This window comes from Grammomys surdaster, unplaced genomic scaffold (genome assembly GCF_004785775.1).
Source record: "Grammomys surdaster isolate TR1022 unplaced genomic scaffold, NIH_TR_1.0 330, whole genome shotgun sequence".
Taxonomy (NCBI): Eukaryota; Metazoa; Chordata; class Mammalia; order Rodentia; family Muridae; genus Grammomys; species Grammomys surdaster.
Window position 1 is genome coordinate 166124 of NW_021604749.1, and position 12884 is coordinate 179007.

Consider the following 12884-nt stretch of genomic DNA (forward strand, 5'->3'; position numbering starts at 1 on the left):
AGTTCATGGCCAGCCTGGGCCAAGGAGACCTCAAAAGCAACAACAACACTTCAAGGGTCTAGAATGACTGAACAGTTAAGAGCACTGGCTCTCTTCCTGAGACCCTGGTTTTGGTTCCCAGCATCCACATGGAAGCTCGCAACTGTCTGCAACTCCATTTCCAGGGGATGTGATGCCCTCTTCTGGCCTCCACAGGCACCAGGCACACACATGGTGCACAGACACAAACACCCATATTCATAAATTTAAATTACCTGGAAATAATGAGAAGGCAAAGCGGAAGTGGGTTGGAAGACGAAGGAAAACTGTAGGAAACATTGCTGACTGGGGGAAAACGGCTCAGGGCCTGGAGATGGACTGCAACTCATACAGGGATAGGCTGGTGCATGCTGGGACACTCCTCACGCAACAACTGGGCCAGATTCTTTATGCTCCCGTTCAGTTTTCTTATTTGTTTTGCGTCAGGTTTTGCTATGCAGCCCAGGCTGGACTTGAACTCAGAATAGTCCTGCCTCTGTCTCTAGAGCTCTGTCTGGAGATCCAAGCCCGAGTCACCATGGCTGACAATTTTTTTAAAAAAAATCAATGTTAATATCCTGTATTAATCATTCAGTAGGACAGAGAAACTACAAAGTCAGAAACCGTGTAAACAGCCAGAGGTCAACAGGCACTATCTAACTGACAAGGGAGGAAGAGGGCACAGTGGAAGAAAATGCGGAGGGTGAAGGGCACAGGGAGGGACACTGGGAAGCGGATGACCTTCAAACAGACGTGGCGATCCCGCCTGGCTGCCTTCACCGTCAAGGCTGAAAGTCCCCGGTGCCAGCTGGCGTCTGAGCCTTTTAGTAATTCTCAAAATAGCAGTCTTGCTCTGCCGTGTTGCCACCTGCCCTTCCCCGCCCCTCCTCCGCTCCACTTTCTTCTTTGTTGCGGTCCCTATGTTGTCCAGGCTGGCCTTGGGTTCTAGGGCTCAATCTTCCCGCCTCAACCTCTGGAGGAGGTGGGACAGCAACTCCCCCGTCAAGTCCCAATTCTTTCCTCTTCCTTCTCCTCCTTCTGGACAGAGTATCACTATATAGCCCTGGCTGGCCAGGAACTTGCTATGTAGATCAGGCTGGCTCACATTTACAGATCTGTCAGTCTCCCAAGCTCTTCTTTTTAACTTTTTATGTGTATGTGTGTTTGCATGAACATAGGCTATGTGCACGCAGCCGCCTGGGTAGGTCAGAAGAGGGTGTCAGATGCCCTGGAGCTGGAGTTCAGGGTGGTTGTGGGTGCTGGGGATTGAACCTCAATCCTCTGGAAGAAGAAGTGCTCTTAACCAATGAACAATGTCTAAAGCCCCACTTTCTTCCTTAAAAGAATATTTCCCAAATTTCCTTTCTTTGTATTTCTTGCATCTGTACGCATGCAGGGGGCATCTGTGGGAGTCCACCTTCTCCTACCATGTGGATTCCGAGGCTAGAACTCAGGCCGCCAGGCTTGGTGGCAAACACCTTTACCTGCTGATTCATCTTACTGGCCCCACTCATTACTTTAATTTCATGTTTTAGCTGTACATGAATATGTACGGGGTGTTGGTGAGCGGAGAACATTTTTAGGAAGACCGTATGTAGCATATCCTCCCCGACCCGCCCTCCCTCCGGTAACCAAGCACGTGGATTGGGTTGACTGCACCCTCTACACATACATTGACATATAGTGTAAGGTACACATTGACTGCCTTAGCTATGCGTGTACACACACACACACACACACACACACACGCACGCACGAACCCAAGTGACAACGTTCCACACTTTCCGTTTTACAATAGTGGGACTTGTAATCCAAGCACTTGGGAGGTGGAGGCAGGCGATTAGGCGCTCAAGGCCAGCCTGGTTCTCAAGAGTACCAGAAGAGAGGGAGGGAGGGAGGGAGGGAAAAAGAAAGGGGATGGGAGGGGGAAAAGGAGGGGAGTGAACAGTGGGCGAGTAGGAAAAGGGAGGGGAGAAGGCGACTGAGAAAAAAGAGGGAGAGGCTCCTGGTGGTAGCCGGTCGCCACCCCGCGCCCGTGGGAACGGCCCCGCCTGCCTCTGTGACGTCATCCGGAACCCGACGAGGCGGGGCCGCGGGTCCAGGCGGCCGGAGGGTCCTCGTCGAGTCGTGATGAGCGAGGGCAGCGCGGGCGACCCGGGCCACGGGTCCAGCCGGCAGCGGGCCGTACACCCAGGTAGGTCGCGGCGGGATCAGGCGTGTCAGGCGGCAGGGTGGCCGTCCTGGTCCTCCGCGGGGCACCGCTGCGGGGAAAGCGGTGGGCAGCGGACATGCCCGGCGTTGAGGCTCCCTCCCCTTGCCCTGCCTGTTGAGCTGGGGAGGCAGTCCCCACTTTCCACACGACGAATCTCGTACCCAGGATAGCCTCTAGATCGCCATGGTACCTTATTCTGTTAAGAGATTGTGATAACCTGCCTGCCCCCGAGGCTGGCCCCTAGATATTCCCTTTAGACCCACTTGGAAGCCATTCTGTCTCTGGTCTTTATTGCTGTGTGAATTTTGCCAAGTGACTTACCCTCTCTGAGCCTCAAATTAACTGAAGAACAGTGAGATATTAATAAATGCCCAGCACAGCCCTGATCACAACGAGGCAACAGTCAATGGCAGCCTACTGAGTACAGGAAAATTTTCTTTCTAGTTGTGTTAAATATACAGTCAGTTATACAGCTTCCTGAGATTTTAAAGAGATGTGTAATGACACCGCCCAGTAGATACAGTAGAGCTGCCAACCCCTCAGGCAGGCTTCCTTGTAGTTTGTATTTATTTTGTTTCTGCCCTAAACCAGAACTCAATGTTATCTGCAGTCTGAGTTTCAGTGAGATTGGATCTTCCAAGGCAAAGCTCAGAGAGAGGGCATTGGGCTCCTCAACTTACAGAAGAGACCCAATCCTGGGACAAAGCTCTGGACGAAGGAAAAATATCAGGCGAAGTTCTGTGGCAGTGTTTTTCTTTCTCTCCTCTCTCAGCCCCAGCATTGCTGGTGTCAGCTTGTTTCAGCCCTTCAGTAGCAGCCAGGGGCCTAGAGTCCCCCAGTGAGGGGCTGGGCCTTGTCTCCTGTCCTTTCCCAGCCATCCCCGGATCCCATGCAGCACTGGGAAAGCCAAGTGTCTTTCTGGTTGGCATTGATCTTCCTCTTGTTCCAGCACGCTTGCTCACACTGTTCCCAGTCTCACTTTGGGTCTTTGCTGAGAGTTGAAGGGCCACTCTAAGCATCTCCTGGGCCCCTAGAACTGAGCCATCTCCCCCTCCCCTTGGAGATCTGCAAGTTTTTGTTTGTTTTGAAATACTGGGGTAGATCTCAGAGCTCATTCCCCAGCTCCTTTTACTTTTTTAAAGTTGTTGCTTTGTTTTTTTTTTTTTTTCTGAGACTGACCCTATGCAATCCCAGCTGGCCTTGGAGCCCTGCCTCTACCTCCTGGTGCTGAAAGTACAGGTGTGTGCCACTATCTCTGGTTTTGTTTGTTTTTTAAAATTTTTAGACATTGTCTTGCTGTGCTGGTCAGGCTGGCCTTCAACTTATGATTTGACCTTGGCGCCCTGGAAAACAGGTGCATACTGTCTGCCCAAGGCAGGTGCTGTTTTCTGATTTCCTAATCTAGCAGTGTGAAGTAGGACCTCTGGAGAAGTACCCCACAGCACGGCGCTCTGTAGACGAGCAATGTAGGCTGTAGTCACGGGTTTGGGCTTCCCAACAACATGGCTCATATCCTCCCCAGAGCAGATGACTCCAAGAGAGCAGGCTGGAAGCTGTAGGGTCCTGTGGTCCATTCTTGAAGTCCGTGCCATCCTTCTGTAGCAGATCTTTGGTCATCGTGGGCCACCTTGCCCAGTGTGCAGGGTGCTGAGCTTGGATGTGAGCATCCAGACATTGGGAGTGTAGCTCTCTGGGGCCAATCTGGGGCCAGTGCTAAGAAACCTTAAGTGTTGTTGTTTATGGCTGTGCTTTCTTGTGCTACGGGGCTCCTGGCACACTCTGATGATAGTATTTGCATGGAAGTCCCCCTCCACTGGTTCCTGTTTTGATCCCCGTTCCTCCCAGGCCCACCACCTGATGGTCACTGTTCTGCTTCAGCCTGTCCATCCATCTTGGGGACCATAACCTTCCTTATAAGGTACATATATCTCTTCTCTTCCTTCAGTGTCACTTCTTCTCAGAAGCCCTCTTTGATTGCCTCCCCCAGACTCTGTCTCCACCATGTGCTCTTGAGGTCCCTTGGTCTTTCCTGATGGGGAGGAATTCTTCCTTCCCCTGGCTTAATCTTATCTCCCACCCACCCCCAAAATAGTTTGTTTGCAGCTCAGGTGTCCCTGGGACTCACCAAGTAGCACAGGCTGAGCTTAGACTCACGGTCTTCCTGCCTCTGCTCCCTGAGTACCTGGATGACAGGTGTGTTTGCACATCTTACTGATGCCTCTTTTAGTGTGTGTGTGTGTGTGTGTGTGTGTGTGCAGCCCTGGAGTAGAGCTCCAGGTGTCACCCATGCTTAGCAGGCCCTCGATCTCTGAGCCTTTCACCCTTAGCAGGGCTTTGGGAATAAACGCACCTGGTTCAACCCTCTGTTTCTCAGAGCTGGATTCATGCAAATTTATGAAAATTGACTCTTTCTTGAGGCGTCATCTCCAAGTCTATAAGGTGGAGATTGTGACAGGAGTACAACCCAACTGGCTAGAGAGGAGGAAGGCTCCCAGTCCTCCACCTGTAGCAGCAACCCAGCCTTCCTTCACTGTAGTTATGGCCACACCTCCTGTCCCAGTGTCTCTCACAGGGTCCTAGCAGCCTACTTGGAAGCGCCATTCACTAGGTGTCCACAGACAGGTAGCTGGCCTTCCCCCTCTCGTTTCCAGACTTCCCTCCCTCCCTCCCTCCCTCCCTCCCTCCCTCCTTTCCTTCCTTCCTTCTTTCTCTCCTTTCCTCCTTCTCTCCTGTAAGGAACATTTAATATTTTTTTCTCTCAAGCACTGTAAAACTTTTGTTTGTGATGAGAAATCAAAATATTTTAATCTCTCCCGAACTGAAACGTTTATGCAAATGTTTTCATTTCCCTCCAACTGGCTAAAACTTGTTTATACAAAGGTCCTGCTGTATTATCAAAATTTAGTATTTTGTTTGTTTTGTGTGTGTTTATTTGTTTGAGACACGGTCTCAGTGTGTAGTCCTTGGCTGTCCTGGAACTCACTATGTAGACAAGGCTGGCCTTGAACTCACAGAAGACCTATGCCTTCCAGGTGTTAGGATTAAAGGTGTAGGCCACCATGTCCTGCTTCATTATCAGAATTTAAGTGACCTCGACTGTCCTTCATTTCCTTTGCTTGGACTCCTTGAAAACTAGGCAATCATGACTTTGAGGTCCAATCCCAGACAGTGGGGTGCTGGAAGGGTGGGACAGGAAAAGGACATGGAATCACCACCTGTGTTAGAATAAGACTGAAGTGAACTTCCTGTCCTGTGTGCTTGCTCGCCCAGTTTGGATCTTGGTGCTCCCTGTCTTGTCTAGCTACTGTGCTCACATGCTCCTCTGTTTGAGGTGGAGATAATTCGTCTCTAACATTCCCTCCCTCCCCACTTTGCCTCTCTCTATCCTCCCTCCTCTTCTCCTTCCTTCGTGGAGGTTTGATTCACACAGGTTCAGCTGTTGCTCATCAGAGTGGAATGATGCAAAGCAAGCATGTCCTTCCGCCTCCCCAGTGAGAACTCACTCTGCATGCTCCCCGTCATCCCCAGTGAGAACCCAATCTGCATGCTCCCCCTCATTCTCAGTGGGAACCCGCTCGCTCTGCACACTCAGGAGATTAAGGGGAAAGCACCTTAATGATAACTCGCATCCCAAATGATAACTGGCTGTGCCCAAAGAGGAGCTGGCTGGAACAGGTTTTACTAACTTAGATGCCTTAGACACATGCTTTTCACATCTGCTGTCATCCTTAAACCTCTCCATTCCAGTCCCAGGTTACACTCTGAACAATTTAGACAGAGACAAGAGACTGCAAGTCTGGTCACTTGGGCAGATGGGAGATTTACACGGTAAAGATATTATCAGAATTATTTCTTAATAGTATTTCTTAACCGGTGTTGTTTTTGAATGTTTGTTACCCAGGTCCCTCTTGCCCACCTGGCAGGCCGGTGCGTCTCCTGACTTAAAGGCAGACCAGGACTTAGTGACCTCTGCAAGCCTGCAGTTCCGGTGCGCCGCCCCTTGGGGGCGTGTTCTTTGCTGTGGGAGTAGCCTAGGCTGGTTGTTAGTCAGGGCTGTCTCCTTTTGTTATGGAAATGAAGCCTAATTGAAGGTCCATCTTAGTGAACAAACATTAGCAGAGCTTTCCCAGAAACCCTAAACTTCAATTATGGTACAACATTCTTCCTACCGTTTCTAGGGAGCCTGGTTAGTGCACTGCTGATCTCCAGTCATCTTGGAGGCAGCGCTCCTTCTCTAACTCTGTGTAACTTAGTATCTTCTAAGCAAGTTAATTAGTAAATCCTTCATTGCACCTGTGTAACTAGTTTCTCCTGCATCAGGAGATGGTCCAACTCGGTCTGATCTATCAGCACGGCTACGGCACCCCAATGAGGCCCCGCCCCCATTCAGTAGCCCCTCCCCATCCTCAGCTTCCTGCAAACAGTTGCTTCTACCTGTCTGTGGATCTCCTATCTACTGATTTGAGGGCTTAGTGGCTTCCTCTCTGCCGATCACTGGAGTTCATCCATGGTCACATGACCCAGTGCTCCATCCCTTTTCACGGAAGACTAATGCTCCATTGTCTGTGGGTCACATTCTGTGTGTGTACACATCCACTCGTGGACATCGGGCTGGCTCAGTCCCTGGGCCCCTGGGAGTAGAGTTGCTCAGCGCTTCTTGCGCACAGCTTTGCTGTTGGAAAACCTTGTCTCCTCTCTCTCTCTCTCTCTCTCTCTCTCTCTCTCTCTCTCTCTCTCTCTCTCTCTCTCTTTAATGTTTCCCCTTTATTTTGGGTCTTAGAGTGTTGCTCTGTCTAGCTTTGAACCCACTACCTCCTGCCTCTGTCCCTCAGTGCTGGCATTTGAGCTGTGCACTATGCCGGGCTACATCAGAATTTTTTATACAGTTGAAGACTCAAAGGCCCAGGGTGTCGTGCTGTTTAGGTGGTGAAGCCACATAGCCCTGGAGAACCACAAGGCACATCAAGGTCGTCAGGGTACCCAGCTTCTCAGGGATCACATGGCAGGTTCCCTCTAGAAATTTCTATCAACACCCATCAAACAAAGGTGGAGAATTCCTTCCAACCTCCTAGACAAGCTGGAGAGATTAAAGTCAACTTTCTTCTGTCTTAGGGACACTAGATTGTAGTCTTCGTGACTGCTCTTGAGCAAGAGAAGTTCTGTGTGTATGTCTTGCCCTGGGACATAAGATTCTGAAGCATATTTTGGGATATTGTCCCAGAGCCCTGCAACACTGTGGGTATTTTTGTCTGGTCTTTGTAACCCTGACAACATAGAGTTTGTGACAGGCCCATTGTGCCTGGACCTCTGCAGATAACCACCAGGCATTTACATAAACTTAAAACTATTCTTCACGTCTATTTGAGTCAAGCCTACTCTACTGCAATAGATACGAAGACACATAGCTATTCATGTCTTCCTTTATCCGCTTAGCCCTTCATTTGGCGAGTGACCCACCTCCCTTCCAGGCCTCTGAGGAGGGTAGAATGTTCTGGACTAGGTTTGAGATCACTTGAGCCTTTCTCTTGAAGACTGGTTCTCTTGGGGACAGCTATTTTTGCCCCTCTGTCTGGAGGAGCCCAGCTCTGCCCAGCAACAGGGACCCAGTTTAGAGGTGGCTTTCTTTGTTGTTTTTCTTTTTTTTTTTTTTTTTTCAGGAAGTGAGAAGTCTGAAGGGATAAAAGGGGGAAATAGCTTTGCAGGGCTGTGACTTGGTTGCAAGTTGCTGCCTCTCCCAAGGACAGAATTTGGGCCTGGGACCACCTAGTCAAACTAGGCTGTGTACTCGAGGTACTCTCCCAGAGTAGGAGGAGGGAGACAGGCCAGCTCTAACCAGCAGGCCCTTGGACTGGTCCCCAGGGAGCCAGCCTGCAAGAGACAGGGCATCGAGCTCCAGGTCAGGCACTGTGGGAAGGATGCACTGAAGAAAAGGAAGGGAAGAAAATCCAAGAGAGTCCAGCTGCTGGGAAAGAAATAACACAAAAGTGTGGGGGGGGGGCAGAGAGAGGTGGGGGGAGCCAGCCAGCCCAGATGAGGCAGGGCCTCTGAAGTGACTCTAAGCTAAGGCAGGGGGATATAAAGAGCGTTTGGGGCCTTTGCTGGCAAAGAACCTTCAAAGAGGGGAACAGAAGGGCAGAGGGCAGGAGTGCTAAGGTGCTTGTCAACCAAGTATGGTGGGTGACCTGGGTTTGCTCTCTGGGGTCCACGTGGGAGAAGGGGAGGACTCTCAGAAGTTGTCTGCTGAGCTCCACAGTGGTCTTCTTCCCTCCACACACCTGTGCTCCCTGATACACTCCCTACACACAACATGGAAATGTAATTTTAGAAACTGAACTTAAACAAAATAGGCCAAGAGCCAAGCGAGGTACCTGTGGCCCGTCAGCAAGGGGCAGAGAAGAAGGGAGCACTAAGGCTTTCCATCATCCTCATCTGCATAGGGAGGCTGTGTCTGAAACAAAGAGGGAGTAGGGAGAGTGGGAGGGAGGAGGGAGGAAAGGAGGACCAAGGACCATGAGGAGAGAAAGGACCCTCCTCCACCACACACACTTGGTTCTGATTTCTGGCCTTCACTGGCCGACCCCCAGGTCTACAGCACTGTCCTCTCCCTTCTGAGAAGCCCCACATATGGGGTTGGGAGAACTATGGCTCTTTGTGGTCTGGAGAGGTGGCTCAGTGGTTAGGAGCACTGCCTGTGCTTGCAGAGGTTCCAGGCTCAGCACTCACATGGCAGCTCAGCACTCCTGTAACTCCAGTTACAAGAGAGAAGACATTCCCACACAGACATATGTGCAAGCAAAACACCAGTATACATAAACAAAAACGAATTATTGAGAAAAAATAAAAAACAAACGAAAACTCTGGCTACTGACTTTGACTCTAAGTGACTTTGGCTCCTGTGACCAAAGGTAGAGCAAGAACTTCTTAATTTCTTAGTTGTATTTTATTTCTTCCAGTGTGCCCTTCCAAAATGGCAGCTTACATCTATCTGGGGACACCGCTCTGTGATAAGTCTCCAGGCCAGCCTGGGCTTCCTCTAACATCTAAACTTGGAAGCCCCTGAATCGTTTCCATGGTGACTGCTGAGGTGGGGGCAGGGCAGTCCTCTCCCACCTGCACTGGACTCCATTCAAGCCTGTCTTTCCAGTCAGTATCCTCGATAACTTTGCGTCATTCTTGACTGGTTCTGCGTCTTTTCTGTGGTGGACATCAAGATCCTGCTGCACCTGGGTTTAAGGTCCCTGAGGGTCTAAAGGACCTGGCCCCTGGCTGCCCAGTGAACAACATGGAGGCCTCAGGAACAGTGAACAGGCCCTGGTGTGTTCGAAGAGGCCTCAGGGAGATCTTAGAGGAGCAGGGGTGGCCCAGGTTCAGGCAAGCCGGAGCCTGTTCATGCAGACTCTTCAGGCCCAGGTCTGCATTTACTGGTGGAGTCTGCAATGTAACGTTCCCAAGTTCTTTCAGAAACTCAGTGAAGTAAGGGTTTGTCCTGGTTAGTTTTTATTGTCAACTTGACACAACCTGAATCACCTGAGAAGGAGGAACCTCAGTGGAGAGACTGTGCATATCAGATTGACCTGTGGCCATGTCTGAGAGAGATTATCAGGACTGGTAATTGATGTGAGAGGGCCCAGGACACCATCCCAGGCAGGTGCCTCTAGCAAGTGGCCTAGATAAAACCTACCTGCACTAAGAAATCAGGATGAGCACCAGCCAGAGAGGAAGCCAGGAAACAGTGGTCCTCCATGGTCTGCTTCGGTTCCTGCTCTGACTGCTCTCGGTGGTGGACTTTGTTACCTGGAAGTGTAAGCCAACCCAGCCCTTTCCTACTTAAGTAGCTTTTGGTCATGGTATTTATGACAGCGACAGAAAGCAAACCAGGACAGCATTGTTTGTTTCACCTCTGTGGAAACTGAGGCACAGAGAAGTTTCTTGACAAGCTACTTGTGGTGGCTTATCCCGGAGGCTCTGTGTGTTGGAGGCTTAGTCCACAGGGTGCTGGTATTGGAAAGTGATAGACATGGTGGTCCACACCTGTAGTCCTAGCAGTTGGGAGATGGAGCCTGGAGGATTGACGTTCAAGGCCAACCCCTACTACATACTGAGTTTGAGACCGTGGGGTTACATGAGATCCTGTCTCGAAAAACCAAGAAAAAAAAGAGGTGGAACTTACTGTGGGATGCCCACCAAAGAGACTGTGGCACCCCAGACTCCTTCTGACTTCCAGTGACTAACTGCTAGGCAGTGCTGTATCCTACCTGCCTCCAGGAGCAGGCCTGGGACCTCACAGGCTAACTGTTAGGCACCATGACCTGCCACAATGGTGTGCAGGGTCACCCTAACTGTGAAGAGCCAGCGGCTTTTGTATTTTATGACAAATCCATTGATGAAAACCAAAACAGAGCACTATGGCCACCAGGAGCAGAGAAATTCCCAAGGTCACTTTTCCATGAGTCCATCTGAGGGATGTTTATTAGGTACCAGACCACCGTCATGGTAGGGGTATGGAGTGAGCATGTCCTGGGGTTTTCCCCTCATGGTTCAAGCATTGGCTCATTTTGGGGCAGAGTTTTTATTTTAGCTTCGGAGGACAGTGCATGAGAAGACCTGGTGTATGAGATTCATCCCAGGGATCCAGTGTAAAAGCTTTCCATACTTTCCATAATTGTAGTGTATGTTTCTGCACTGTGTAGTGGTCCCCAGAGGCTGTGGATGTTGTGCCCAGAAACACTGGAAATTACTTACTTGTTTGTTCATTCATTCGTTCGTTTATTTATTTAGTGTGTAGTGTGTGTGTGTGTGTGTGTGTGTGTGCAGAGGGTGGTTAGAAGTCAACCTTGGGTAATGTTTCTCAGGTGCCATCCTTTTTAAAGTTTTTTAACACAGGATCTCTCACTGGCCTAGAATCCACCAAGTAGCAGATCAAACAGGCTAACGGCTGGTTCCAGGGATCCGCCTACTCCTTCCTTCCCAGTGCTCAGACTATAAACACATGCTACTCTGCCCAGCTTTTCTATGAGGATCCTGGGGGTTGAACTCCTGTTCCTGAGCTGGCAAGGCAAGCACTTTACCAGCAGAGTCATCTCTGCAGCCCTATTTGTTTATACTTGAGAAAGGGCCCCACCCAGACCGGCTTCAAATTCTTAATCCTCCTGCCTCAGCCTCTGTCTTTTGAAGCGAAAGACAGTCCACTAAGGACTAGCCTGGCCCCTACCAAGAAGACACCTCCCATGCACCTTCCGGATCCTCTCGCACACTAAACTTATCAATGGATAGTAGTCCCAGCTTCCACATGTCTCACCACATCAGCAGCCACCCATTTTTGTGAATAAGCTTTTGTTAGAACACAGTTGTGACTGTCACTTGGGGATCTTTCCTGCTATGTGGGCAGCGTGGACTTTAGACACGTGATTTTTTTTTCCTCTGGCTCTTGTCCAAACACTTTACATACGGGAGCTGACTCATTTCAGGACAGCTGTTCCCGCTGGAGGCTGGAGGACTAAGGCACAGGGTGGTCAGGATGCTTGCTTGCCCACACAGGTAGGAGGAGGAGCTGGGCCTCAGTACCACGCAAGTGGCCCAGGAGGCAGGGTTCTGTCCCGCATGTCTTGCATATCATGAGGCACACCAACTCAGAGCCAGCACACTGGACTCCCCTCCAGCTTGACAGCTAAGTAATCCAGGCACTTGGCCCAGTGGTAGCTCTGATTAGCATGTTAGTCACCTGTTCTTGAAGGTTGTTTGCTCATCCAGTTATAAAATGTGAGGTCCAGGCTAGCCAGGCTCCTGGCCTGCCTCTGACCCCAGATGATATGATTCAGGTTGGTCCTCCTAGCCTGCCCTCCAGTCGTCTGGCAGGCTTCTCCACTCTTCCCTTGGCTCTGGGCTTCAGGAAAGAAGGCTCTTCCACAATATCCCTTATTGTACCAGCCACAGGTAGCTGTGAACACGTGACCAAATGAAAACCGCCTTTCCTTTGTCACACCTCGCTTGCTTAATGATCTGAGATATAGAACTTTTCCTCCCCCTGTCTTGGGTTTCTTTTGCTGAAAACCAAGAGCAAAAGCATCTTGGGAAGGAAAGAGTTTATTTCAGCATATACCTCCAGGTTATAGTCCGTCACTGAGGGAAGTCAGGGCAGTAACTCGAGGCAGGAACCTGAAGGCAGGGACTGAAGCAGGGTCATGAAGGAATACTGCTTACTGGCTTGCGCCATGTGGCTTGCTCAGCCTGCTTCTTATATACCCCAGGACCAGGGTCACTTGCCCAGGAGTAGCCCCACCCACAATGAGCCAGGCCCTTCCATGTCATTCATTAATCAAGAAAATTCCCTACACACTTGCCTACAGACCAATCTGATGGAGATTGCCTCTTTGATCTCGGAGGGTACCAGGCATCCACATGGTATATAGACATGCACACAAACAAAAAACTCATACACAGAAATACACAGAAATAAATAAATCTAAAAAAAAGTAAAAAAGAGTCTCTCTTCTCATATATGTCTAGGTTTATGTCAAGTTGGCAAAAAACAACTAGTACTACACCTTCCTTTTGGGAAGTGTGCCCAGCTTAGACCATGGCCATGGTACCGTGTAGAGACAGACAGTGGTAACCACAGTGACCCTACTTAACCCCAGTTAGACAAGCATTCCTC

At 50.1% G+C, this 12884-nt stretch overlaps 1 protein-coding gene across 1 annotated transcript in view; it reads left to right on the forward strand.

Moving 5' to 3' along the window:
• The first annotated feature begins 2148 nt into the window (after positions 1 to 2148).
• The window catches only part of Tmc7 (transmembrane channel like 7), a 47595-nt gene continuing 36859 nt past the window's right edge, over positions 2149 to 12884 (forward strand). The window contains exon 1 of the mRNA XM_028778229.1: positions 2149 to 2212. Coding sequence (XP_028634062.1) covers positions 2149 to 2212 — 64 coding nt within the window. The remainder of the gene's footprint in view (positions 2213 to 12884) is intronic.